Source organism: Capricornis sumatraensis, chromosome 4 (assembly GCF_032405125.1).
Source record: "Capricornis sumatraensis isolate serow.1 chromosome 4, serow.2, whole genome shotgun sequence".
NCBI classification, from domain to species: Eukaryota; Metazoa; Chordata; class Mammalia; order Artiodactyla; family Bovidae; genus Capricornis; species Capricornis sumatraensis.
The window spans coordinates 126121468-126134628 of NC_091072.1; the positions used below are offsets into that span (position 1 = coordinate 126121468).

The 13161-nt window shown below is 41.2% G+C and overlaps 3 protein-coding genes across 3 annotated transcripts in view; all 3 read right to left on the reverse strand.

Annotated features, from left to right (window-relative positions):
- Positions 1–1661, reverse strand: part of MRPS35 (mitochondrial ribosomal protein S35) — a 48349-nt gene extending 46688 nt beyond the window's left edge. The window contains exon 1 of the mRNA XM_068970937.1: positions 1550–1661. Within this exon, the coding sequence (XP_068827038.1) occupies positions 1550–1661 (112 nt within the window). The remainder of the gene's footprint in view (positions 1–1549) is intronic.
- Positions 1662–9579: 7918 nt separating this feature from the next.
- On the reverse strand, positions 9580–10278 carry REP15 (RAB15 effector protein). The gene has a single exon (XM_068969858.1). It carries the CDS (start codon positions 10276–10278, stop codon positions 9580–9582), a length of 699 nt encoding a protein of 232 aa, XP_068825959.1.
- Positions 10279–11212: 934 nt separating this feature from the next.
- The window catches only part of PPFIBP1 (PPFIA binding protein 1), a 197717-nt gene continuing 195768 nt past the window's right edge, over positions 11213–13161 (reverse strand). Inside the window, exon 30 of the mRNA XM_068971086.1 lies at positions 11213–13042. Within this exon, the coding sequence (XP_068827187.1) occupies positions 12956–13042 (87 nt within the window). The 3' untranslated portion in view covers positions 11213–12955. The remainder of the gene's footprint in view (positions 13043–13161) is intronic.

Here is a 13161-nt window from a genome sequence, read left to right on the forward strand (position 1 = left end):
TGAGCGACTTCACTTTCACAGCCTCTATTCCCCCAATCTATTATTCTCAAGACCCTATTTTATTTTTCTTCATAGCATCTGACATTGTTTACCTATTTATAATCTGATTTCCTACCAAGAATGTAAACTTCATGAGATGAAGGACCTATTTTTATTATTATTCATTTATTAATCTTTGGCTGCACTGGGTCTTCAGTGTTGGGCAGGCTTTTCTCTAGTTGCAGTGAAGGAAGGCTTCTCACTGCGGTGGCTTCTCCTGTTGTGGAGCACAGACTCCATGGTCTTCGGGTTTCAGTCGTTGCGGCACTTGGGCTCAGTAGTTGCGACTCCCAGACTCTAGAGGACAGGCTCAGTAGCTGTGCACTGGTGCACTGGTTTACTTGCTCTGCTGCATGTGCGATCTTCCCTAACCAGGGATCAAACCCTTTTGTCCTGCATTGGTAGGTGGATTCTTAACCAATGGATCACCAGGGAAGTCTGAAGGGCCCTGCTACATTCCAGTATCTAGAAGGCTACCCAGCACACAGTAGGAGTTAAGTATTTGCAGAATGAATAACTGAACGAATGATTAAAAAGTGGTAAGACTATTAAGTGCTATGATGATGCATTAAGGAATTTACCGTTTATCTCAAAGCAATGAAAAATCTTTTGTATATTTTGAACATGGGAGTGGCAAGTTAAGATTCGCTTTTTGCACACTTCACTCTCGCTATTGTGAAAATCCAATGTAGGAGAGCAAGAGTCGAAATAGAGACCAGCAAAGAAACTATGGCAAACGGGAGATACGGTGGCCTAAACTGGACAGTGAGAAGTATCAATACTAGAACTATTACAGAAAATAGCACGGATAAGACAAGACGAATGACTGGCAACGCTCCCTCGACAGAGCTTTTTTGACTCTTGAGGGTTCCTGCTCGGTGTTCCCACCCCCTTACTGTATTCACGATTCTATTAACAACACCTAACACTGCACAGTACTCCTACCTAGTCTCCCACAACTAGACTTTTCCACTAGATTCCTCCAAGGCAAGAACGGTATCGGGCGGCCCTAAAATCTCTCTTGAATGAAGGTCACCTCAGTACGCCTATTGAATGAAGGTCAACCCCCTTTGGTGACATAGCTAGCCCTGGAATTCAGAGTTGTACCTTGTTTGAGGCCATTTGTGGGCCTCTCTTAAATTTCGGGAAAATCTGTGGTTAAGCATCACCCAACAAATATTTCGAGAACCAGCAATCAGAGAGAGACTTGTGCCGCTGGCCCTGAGAGAGACTACCGGAAAGCGCAGGTCACGGAGAAGGTGGGGAAGTAAGTCCGCGGCGCCCCGAGGACCAGAAAGAGAAACTGACTGCCAGGAACTAGGCGACACTCCGCGCAGGGGGCACACCTAAGTCCATGGTTTCCTACTACTAGACGGACCAATGACCGGCACGGAGGACGTACTTGAATCCCCAGGGTGGCTCTGGCTCCGCCACCGCAGCCGCCATCATGCGCCCGTATTCCGCCCGCTTACAGCCCCCAAAGCCCGGAGGCGACGCGGCAGACACTCACGCGGGCTTAGTCTCGGAGCGCCAGTGACAGGAGACACAGCGGTGGAAAAGGCACGAAGGGTCCTGGCTCGCGTCTGCAAAGCCAACCACGCAGGGAGCGAGGGGGCGGCCATGTTGGCCAAGACGGCAAGCCGGAGAGGACAAGCGCGGCTCCGGGCCAAGGGGCGGGCTTGAGGCCCTACTGCGCAGGCTGGCGAGCCTTGCCCCGCCCCTGGGCGGGAGAAACAGGAAGCACGTGGGCCTCGGAATGCAAAGCCGGAGTCAACTAACTGTGCAAGAAAATACTCTCCACGTAGAAAAACGAATGGAAAGAAAACAAAAAGATTTTGTGAAAAATCTAAGCTGTCAGTCCAAAGGCAGTTGTATAGAAGGGCCATAGAGGATGGGAGAAATGTGGCTTATTGGAGGGCGGAATCTCAGATGGTCTGGGAGTCTGGCAGTCTACGCTAAGGCCCTGTTTCTTTGCTGTTGCTGCTTTTCTGCACTTTCTTGAATTAAAGGAGGTCTTCAGCTAGTACAAGTGATGTGCTTAAAGGAGAGAGGCAGTATCCAATAATAAGTAAAAGGATGGCCTCTTGATCCAGACTAGTTGAGTTCAGTTCAGTCTCTCCTTCGTGTACAATTCATTGCGACCCGGTGGGCTGCAGCATGCCAGGCTTCCATGTTCATCACCAACTCCCGGAGTTTACTTAAACTCATGTCTATTGAGTGGGTGAGCCATCCAACCATCTCATCCACTGTCCTCCCCTTCTCCTCCTGCCTTCAATCTTTCCCAGCATCAGGGTATTTTCAGATGAGTCAGTTCTTTGCATCAGGTGGCCAAAGTAATGAAGTTTCAGCTTCAGCATCAGCCCTTCCAATGCATATTCAGGACTGATTTCCTTTAGGATGGACTGGTTGGATCGCCTTGCTGTCCAAGGGATTCTCAAGAGTCTTCTCCAACACCACAGTTCAAAACCACCAGTTCTTCAGTGCTCACCTTTCTTTATAGTCCAACTCTCACATCCATACATGACTACTGGAAAAACCATACCTTTGACTAGATGGACCTTTGTTGGCAAAGAAATGTCTCTGCCTTTTAATATGCTGTATAGGTTGGTCATAACTTTTCTTCCAAGGAGCAAGGAGTTTTTAATTTCATGGCTGCAGTCACCATCTGGAGGGATTTTTGGAGCCCAGAAAAATAAAGTCTCTCACTGTTTCCACTGATTCCCCATCTATTTGCCATGAAGTGATGGGACTAGATGCCAGGATCTTAGTTTTCTGAATGTTGAGTTTTAACTCAACTTTTTCACTCTCCTTTTTCACTATCATCAAGAGGCTCTTAAGTTCTTCTTCACTTTATGCCATAAGGGTGGTATCATCTGCATATCTGAGGTTATTGATATTTCTCCCTGCAATCTTGATTCCAGCTTGTGCTTCTTCCAGCCCAGCGTTTCTCATGATGTACTCTGCATATAAGTTAAATAAGCAGGGTGAAAATATACAGCCTTGATGTGCTCCTTTCCAGACTTGGAACCAGTTTGTTGTTCCATATCCAGTTCTAACTGTTGCTTCTTGACCTGTAGGCAGATTTCCTAGGAGGTAGGTGAGGGGGTCTGGTATTCCCATCTGTTTCAGAATTTTCCACAGTTTGTTGTGAGACACACAGTCAAAGGCTTTGGTGGAGTCAATAAAGCAGAAATAGATGTTTCTCTGGAACTCTCTTGCTTTTCTGATGATCCAGCAGATGTTGGCAATTTGATCTCTGGTTCTTCTGCCTCTTCTAAAACCAGCTTGAACATCTGGAAGTTCATGGTTCACGTATTGCTGAAGCCTGGCTTGGAGAATTTTGAGCATTACTTTGCTAGCATTTGAGATGAGTGCAATCGTTCAGTAGTTTGAGCATTCCTTGGCCATCGCCTTTCTTTGGAATTGGAATGAAAACTGACCTCTTTCAGTCCTGTGGTCACTGCTGAGTTTTCCAAATTAGCTGGCATATTGAGTGCACTGCTTTCACAGCATCATCTTTTAGGATTCAAAATAGCTCTACTGGAATTCCATCACCTCCACTAGCTTTGTTCGTAGTGATGCTTCCTAAGGCCCACTTGACTTTGCATTCCAGGATATCTGGCTCTAGGTGAGTGTTCACGCCATCATGATTATCTGGGTCGTGAACATCTTTTCTGTGTAGTTCTTCTGTGTATTTCTTGTTAATACCTCTTTTAAATATCTTCTGCTTGTTAGGTCCATACCATTTCTGTCCTTTATTGTGCTCATCTTTGCATGAAAAGTTCCCTTGGTATCTCTAATTTTCTTGAAGAGATCTGGAGTCTTTCCCATTCTATTGTTTTCCCCTATTTCTTTGCATTTGTCTCTGAGGAAGGCTTTCTTATCTCTCTTTGCTATTCTTTGGAACTCTGCATTCAAATGGGTATATCTTTCCTTTTCTCCTTTTAATTTCACTTTCTTTTCATATTTATGTGTAAGGCCTCTTCAGACAACCGTTTTGCCTTTTTGCATTTGTTTTTCTTGGGGATGGTCTTATCACTGCCTTCTGTACAATGTCACAGACCTCCATCCATAGTTCTTCAGGCACTCTATCAGATCTAATCCCTTGAATCTATTTGTCACTTCCACTGTATAATCATAAGGGAATTGATGTAGGTCATACCCTGAATGGTCTAGTGGTTTTCCCTACTTTCTTCAATATAAGTCTGAATTTGTCAATAAGGAGTTCATGATCTGAGTCACAGTCAGATCCCAGTCTTGTTTTTTTCTGACTGTATACAGCTTCTCCATCTTTGGCTGCAAAGAATATAATCAGTCTGACTTCAGTATTGACCATCTGGTGATGTCCATGTGTAGAGTCTTCTCTTGTGTTGTGGAAGAGGGTTGAGTTTAAAACTTGACCTCACCATCTTTAGAATGTGTGATCCTATTCCATCATATATCTGGGTGTAATATTAGCATATTGATCTCCTGTGCCATTTAGGCTTTGAAAATTAGAAAGTGGAAAAGTTAGTCCCTCAGTCCTGTCCCGCTCTTTGAGACCCCCATGGACTGTAGCCTGCCAGGCTCCTCTGCCCATGGAATTCTCTAGGCAAGAATACTGGAGTGGGTGACCCTTCCCTTCTTTAGAGGATCTTCCGAACCCAGGTATTGAACCTGGGTCTTCTGAATTGAACACAGATTCTTTATGGCCTGAACCACTAAGAAAGCTCCTATAGGCTTTAACTATAATCAGTGATTCTGCTAGCTTGTGTGTAGGTCAGGTTAGAATTACAAAAAGGCAGAACTCATCAGACCTAGAAAATGATGGTAATCCTTAAAGGAGCTCTCTTATTTTCTACCCTAGGATGGATTAACATACAACCCTTAATAAAATTATCCTCTATTTTTTCAATCGATATGCTGCTGCTGCTAAATTGCTTCAGTTGTGTCCGTCTCTGTGTGACCCGATAGACGGCAGCCCACCAGGCTCCCCCGTCCCTGGGATTCTCCAGGCAAGAACACTGGAGTGGGTTGCCATTTCCTTCTGCAATGCATGAAAGTAAAAAGTCAAAGTGAAATCGCTCAGTCGTGTCTGACTCTTAGCGACCCCATGGACCGCAGCCTACCAGGCTCCTCCACCCATGGGATTTTCCAGGCAAGAGTACTGGAGTGGGGTGCCATTGCCTTCTCTTAAAGTAGATGATTATAATAAGAACAACTGGAAACAAACAGAACTGCTCCTTGTTAAGCATGCCAGGTAGAGCAGGTTAGTTTCATGGGCTTGTGACTTACACATAGAAGAGCCCTGTGCTTGGCTTAATGTTTGTTGTCTCTGTCTTGAAATTTTTTACAATTTTTTACAAAATTTTTTACAAATTTTTTACACTCTTTATTTTCAGTTTGCATTTGGTCCCACAAATTACATAGCCAAGTCTAAATATGTAGATCAATTTTAAATATTAAGATTTTTTTTTACAATTGGTTTTTGCTATATTTGAAATCTGCATTAAACCAATGACTGTCAGGGAGCTGTTTTTAATTTAAAAAATAACATAAAAAGTGAGTGAGCCAAATTTCCAGTTATAGGATAAATAAAGTACTAATGATGTAATGTACAACATGATGACTATAATTCACACTGCTGTATTGTAAATTTGAAAGTTGTGAAGAGAATAGATCCTAAGAGTTCTTGTCACATGGAAAAAACTTTTTTGCTTTTTTCTTATATCTATATGAGATGGACATTAACTAAACTTATTGTGATAATCATTTCATAATGTATTAAGTCAAATTATGATGATGTACACTTAAACTTATCCTGTGCTGCATGCCAATTATATCTCAGTAAAGCTGGAAAAATGAACTCAAAAATAAATACACGCTTACCAAAAAAACCAAGTGAAGTATGTTGATTCACAAGCACGTTAAAGAAACAATATGTAAATATATCCAGGTATGTGGATGGACTTTGGAACTCAAATATCCATCCAGACATTACACATTAAGTATATCATGGTGTATACGTACAATAGAGAGGACTACTTAAACACATCTTAATCCTAGTTGAACATTATAATTACATTAGGAGATTAAAAAAAACAATCTGTCTTGGTTCCCCCTCTCTGAGATACTGATCAGTTGATCTAGGTGTGTTTGCAGCCTTGGTGTTTGGTTTTTTTTTTTTTGCTTTGCTTTGAAGTTTCCCAAGTGAATCTAATATGCATGCAGGGTTGAGAACAGAACCATTGGTATCAACCCAGAAACAAGGAAAGTGAATATAAATGTATTAACATGGAAAATTGACCACAATATTCAGTGAAGTTTTTTTTTAAATGCAGTTTGTTGTTTTTTTTTAACCGCAGATGGTGACTACAGCCATGAAATTAAAAGACATTTACTCCTTGGAAGAAAAGTTATGACCAACCTAGACAGCATATTGAAAAGCAGAGACATTACTTTGCCAACTAAGGTCCATCTAGTCAAGGCTATGGTTTTTCCTGTGGTCATGTATGGATGTGAGTGCTGGGCTGTGAAGAAGGCTGAGCACAGAAGAATTGATGCTTTTGAACCGTGGTGTTGGAGAAGACTCTTGAGAGTCCCTTGGACTGCAAGGAGATCCAACCAGTCCATTTTGAAGATCAGCCCTGGGATTTCTTTGGAAGGAATGATGCTAAAGCTGAAGCTCCAGTACTTTGGCCACCTCATGTGAAGAGTTGACTCATTGGAAAAGACTCTGATGCTGGGAGGGACTGGGGGCAGGAGGAGAAGGGGACGACAGAGGATGAGATGGCTGGATGGCATCACTGACTCGATGGACGTGAGTCTGAGTGAACTCCGGGAGATGGTGATGGACAAGGAGGCCTGGTGTGCTGTGATTCATGGGGTCGCAAAGAGTCGGACACGACTGAGTGACTGAACTGAACTGAACTGAACTGAACTGAACTGAATATAAATGTATTAACATGGAAAATTGTCCACAATATTCAGTGATTTTTTTTTCTTTTTTTCTTCTTTTTTTTTTTTGAAGTTTTTTTTTAAATGCAGGTTATAAGGCATTTGTAGATCATATTATTACACTTGTGTAAAATATGTTTAATACACAATACAAGTTCTGAAATGGTAAACAGTAAACTGGAACAGCGGTCAGTGTAAGACTCATGAAGAAGTAACTTTCTATTCTTCTGTACTTAAATCTTTACACAAAAATGCTGATTTCAAAAAACATGAGAGTACAGTATTTTTTAAAATCAGTAAAAGCTTCACATCTTTATTTTCATTAAAAAAAAAACATGTTGAGTCTTTGATTTATATCTTCCAGCTCTTTATCACATGAATACTTACAATTTGTACTAGACACATCAAAATTTTGGTAAGCTTACCCTTCAACAAAATAGAAAAGTGTTGTCACAAGCATTGTCTCCTTTGAATTAGCTGAAGTCAGAGAAAACAGAGTTAAACCTCTAGATTCTACTTTTAAAAAGAACTGAGACTCAAACCCACCTCTGATTCCAAGTTGCATACTCTTTTTATTCCACCTCCTTGATAGCTTGCCCTACACAGCACTGATGCAGACAGGGGTCACTCTACACAAGGAAACAGAAATTGACTGAGTAGTATAACCTTCCAGGCATACTCCAAGTAGGAATAATTATTGCTTAACAACATGAAGAGATGCCTCTCATGTCTATTTGTACCTACTTATTGTAGACAGAAGGCTAAAATGTTTTCCTTGAACTTTTGGTTTCCTGGAATGAAGGAATGTCATATTTAAGAAGTTTGGAAATAAATGTTCTAATTGGGATATAGTGCATCCAGTCATCAGCAAATGTATGCTTTACCATCAACTGTTCCTAATCTGACCTCTTTGCCCCTTGTCTTCTGCCACTTTGCTTGAGGCTACTCTTTGCTCTCATATGTGTATGTGACTGTGTGTGTGAGCACGCATGCATGCTCAGTCGTGTCCAGCTCTCTGCGACCCCATGGACTTTAGCCGACCAGGCTCCTCTGTCCATGGGATTTCCCAGGCAAGAATACTGGAGTGGGTTGCCAATTCCTTCTCCAGGGGATCTTGCTGATCCAGGGACTGAACCTACATCTCCTGCATTGGCAGGAGGATTCTTTACCACTGAGCCACTTGGGAAGCCCCAAGTCTTTTCCCCTCTCAGTTATTATAATAGTTTCCTAGTGGCCCCCTGGGCTCTGCTGCTACTCTTTCCTCCCTACAGTCTAGTCTCCACCCAGCAACTGAGTGAGGGTTTTAGTGTCTAAGTCAGATCAAGGCATGTCTGTCTCCTTATCACTCAGAATAAAATCCAGAGTCCTTACAAGTGTGATCTGCTTCTCCTGTTTGCTGGCTCCTTCCCTGACTGTCTCCCGTCAGTCTTCTCCCTGCTCATTCTGCCTCTGTTACTATATCTCGAACACATCAACTCCATTCCCAGGTCAGGCCCTTGGCATCTGCAGATTCCAATGTCTAGAACACTCTTTCCCAGATACCTGCATTGATGATCTCTCTCCATTCACATTTCTGGTAAATTGCCCCTTCTCTCTGAGGCCTTCCTTAACCACCTCATATAAAATAGTATCTCCTTTTCCTTTACACCACCCCTGACATTTATTTAAATACACATTTACAATATATGCAGGTATTTATTTATTGTCCATCTTCCACCATTAAGAGGAAAACTCCCTGAGAGTACGGACTTTGTTCTTTTTACTGCTGGACTGGCAAGGCATAGAACAGGGCCTTTCAAGTAACAAGCATTTAACAATCATGTGTGAATGAATCAAGCTTCCCTTTACACTTTTAAGCATTCTTTTTGCTTCTGTCCTCTAGAAGCATCGAGGAAAAATTATTTTTCCTTCCCTAGAGTGGTTTTATTTCACCCCAGCTTTTAGGTAAAGATAGTTTTTATATATTTTTTTCTTACTGCAAATGCTAAATAGATGTTAATCATTATTACAAGGGATTGTGATATGGGTTAAAATCATAAGAAAAGCTAACACTCAAACAAGTCCCCAGGGGATCCCACTAAGGTCCTCAGTGCAGAGAGCAAGCAGCTTGGGATGAGGTGAGAGCCTGGATAGGGAGGAAGAGAACCAGGCTCAGTTTTGCTTATGTGTCCTGAATTGAAACTGGTTTTGTATTAATAAATACAACTAAAACTTCTGTAGTCCTTTGCACCCCCTTGCCCTCCCTACCTCCAACCCATAGCAGTCAAAACCCATTTTACACTTTTAAATGCTAGAATTACTCTTATCAAACACAATTTGTTTTCAAGTTGAACTTTAAGGGTGACTTTATTATCCTTTCCTCCCACTTTTATTGTTGAATAATAAATAAAAGATTAAGCTAAATTTTCCCATTGTCCCTGAAATACAGGTAGGCTTTTTTTCTGTCCATAATCATGACACTAGGATGTTTTGACCCAGGAGATGGTTTTCATTCAATGTGGGGTGGGGGAGGGGAGAAAAAAAATTCCCATGATAAACTTATTAAAAGAACATATTTTTGTTTTCTTTTTATCTTACAGGCCAGTCTCATCTCACACGGCCAGTTCAGAGGATGCTAATATAAACCTTGCCCACCTCTCTCAGCCTGTCTTTCTTACTCAGACAGTTTCCAAGCAGCTCCCTGATGGAGATACAATCTTCTGTTTCCAGGATGAATCGTGCCACAGCTGTCCCTCCTGGCAGATGACCCTTCATTCTCTCTCTCTTGACACTGTCCAGGACAACTCCTCGGATGTCTTTAGGGTTTCCTGGCACACCAAAGATGATACACAAGCCAAGACAGTCCTCTCCTATCATGTTACAGAATTCTTCCAGCTTGTCAAACCTACTTTTCTTGCTGGAAGACTTTTCCGCCTTGGAATCTGGGTTGGAGGGGTCAGATTCCACAGGAGGAAGAGAAGCCATCTGCAGTGTCTGCACGGCCAGTTGAAGCTGTATTTGTTTATCAGATCCCCAGAAGGTCCAAACCCAATCTGCCCCGAACAGGAAGGCTTGGTGCTTGGTCATCTTGGTGGTGGTGAGCCACTTGTCAGCTCCTTTCTCTTGGCAGAAAGTGACAAAGTGGATTAAGAAGATCTCATTGAGAGTGTTTGGATCTGGGCACAGACTGCTCAGTGTGTCTTCAAATCCAAGATAGGCCTTCAGTTTCTGAGCTGCGTGGATGATAGCTCCACTGACCACCTCACAGACGCTGAGAACCTCTTTGTCCTTTGGAGCCAGCTGTTGTGATGGTTTCTGCCCCATTTCCCTGCACACGCTCAACACTACTTCTAGAAATTGAGCACGTGAACTGTTCTTTTTCAGAGTAAAAATTCTGCAGTGAAGTCACATCTGTGAATGTAGTCCCAGTTTTTGAACTCTACAAGTAAGCATATATACACACAGCTAAACAAACATGTTAGGCCTTCCTGTTTGCCAACTGGGTGTGTTGTACTCATATCGAGTCCTGCTGGTTTATTAAGTCAGAGATACTAGCTTTCACAAAAAATCATCTGTCTTCTAGTTATATTCACCTAACTTTAAATATTCGGTAACCTCTTCTGAGACAAGTATCCTTTTTTCAAGTTTTAGTTTTATTAAAAAATACTATTTAATTCCTTAAAGAAACATATGTATATAACTAACTCCTTTCTACAACTAACTTCCTCAAACTTGTAGGCAAGTTATTTCCGTTTGCTTTTCTGATATCTCTTTGCCATGATTCCTCATCCCCCAAGCTCAGCTGCCTGTGTTTCCTTTCATGAGAAAGTTTCTCAAGTAAAGGTCTTAAATTTTCATCTGTTGATACAGGCTATGCGTGCTCAGTGGCTTCAGTCGTGTCCGACTCTTTTTAACCCTATGGACTGTAGCCTTCCAGGCTCCCTTGTCCATGGGATTCTCCAGGCAACAGTACTGGAGTGGGTTGCTGTGCCCTCCTCCAGGGGATCTTCCCGACTCAGGGACTGAACCCATCTCTCTTACCTCTCCGCTTTGCAGGGGGTTCTTTACTGCTGAGCCACCGGGGAAGCCCTGATACAGGTTATAGACCCCCATCAAACAAATTTCTGAGAGTTTGTGAGCTGTAAAGAGTTGGTGTTACTATTCTTTGGATCCAAAACAAAGGCGATTTGGTTATTCCCAGAAAAGGAAAACAAAGTAACACACAATAAAAATATGAGGCATTTATCAATTGACTTTATTTCTTTTCATATGGTAATACCAGCAGTGTAAATATCTTGTAAAAAGAATATATACCATCAAAAAAATTTAACCTTATCACATATCATCAGTGAGGTTATACTGTCCTGAATAAGGAATATTTGGGATCTGTAACAGTCTCCTGGTATTTTTAACCAGGATTGAATAACAAATGGTTTTTCAAATGGTGACATATGTTCACATTAAAATAAAACACAAATACACAAAGAGTTCAATACAGTTACCAAATAGTACGTGATAGGGAGCAAAAATATTATTAGCATTGAGTCATTTTAATTATGAATAAATAGTAATTTAGTATAAAAGGGTTCCTTGATAAGAAACTTGGAAACTTGCTAACTTGAAAGGTCATGCCACTGACATTCAAATATAGTTTATTAGGCAAGCCTTCGGACATATATTGAACTGCCCACCCTGCATTAATTTTTGAAAACCTGCCTTTACCACCACTCACTATCATAAGTAATGAGACAGTAGTGAACAAAAAATCAGATATTTTTCTGATACCTCTAGAAAATAATAAACACAATAACAGTTTTTATTGCAGCTTTTAATTTTCTTGATAAAGAATATTTGGGCCCTGTGCTACAGAAAAACGTGAACTGCATTTTATCATCACACTATAGCCATTATGAAACTAATTTTGCAGTCTTTGAGTTACTGAAATCTGAGACAAAATGTTCAAACAAGTATTCAGCTTTTTAAAAAAAATCCATTTGCTGATACTCTGAGAAATGTGCAATTAATAACATTAGGCAGACTGTTAGTATTTTGATGCAATGATATGTTTAGCAAAGAGGAAGATAAGAAGCTTAATACTGTAAAGGGTTTTGTTTTGGTTTCTTCAGGAATTATTTCTACAAATTTTGGGGGAGTTTCTTGAATGTACTCAAGTTAATAGCACTTAAAATGTCCCTCAGGTTCTTCCTTATGAGTTAAGAGGATCCAAGACTAAGGCTGAAATTCTAAAAAGCTGTTCAAAAATTTTGTGAGGTGTCATCAAAGAAGGGGTATTTCACATATGTTAATTTAGTCTGAATGATCAGCATTAGAATTCAGTTTGGGGGAAAGAAAGATCATTGGACCTCTCCAAGAAACAGCTGGTATACAAAAATTTTGATCATTGTATTTTTTCAACGTGATCTTTTTACCACCTTCCTTATGTTACAAAATAAAAGTTCTATTTTCTATGTACTAAGTATATACATATATTTTAGAAAAATATATAAAAATAGGACACTAAGAGGCAAGTGGAGGTGTGGCTGGCATATAGTGGGCACACTGAATGCCTAAGAAATTCCACAATTTGATTTCGAAAGTATGTAACATCCTGCTTCAAGGGCTGCAGTGCTATCACATCGACGTGACAAAAATCATTCACATACTGGTCACTGCGTCCCAAATCCTCCATGCTGTGAATGTGGATGGAAAGACTATGGTAAAATACTCATATTAAATGCAACACTTTAAATATAATATATCACAGATTTTTTTTTTTACATTAAATAGAGGAGAAACAATTATACTCTCATTCACCAGTGTCTCCATTGTCATGGCAACTTTAGAATCAGCACCTAGTCCCTGCTTTCCATCTCCACTTCCACATGAGAAGTGGGAACGATAAACAACACACAGTCTGTGGCTTGCTGTAGATACTGTGAGTGTCTGAGGAATAAAGTGGAACAAAGATGAAGGGCTCCCTGCTCTCATCCAGGTGCTATGGTCAGACGTTCGAGTCTTCATCGGTGATGCTGGCACTGGGGGAACGGGCAGCAAAATCTTTAAACATGTCATCTTCCTTTAACATGTGCTGGAAGATAAGGAGGTGGGAGTCACACACACCAGGCACCTTGAGCTCTCCACTACACAGGCAGTCCCCCTTGGGGTGACTGTCAAGCTTATTCTTAGAACATTTGAAATTCATTTTAC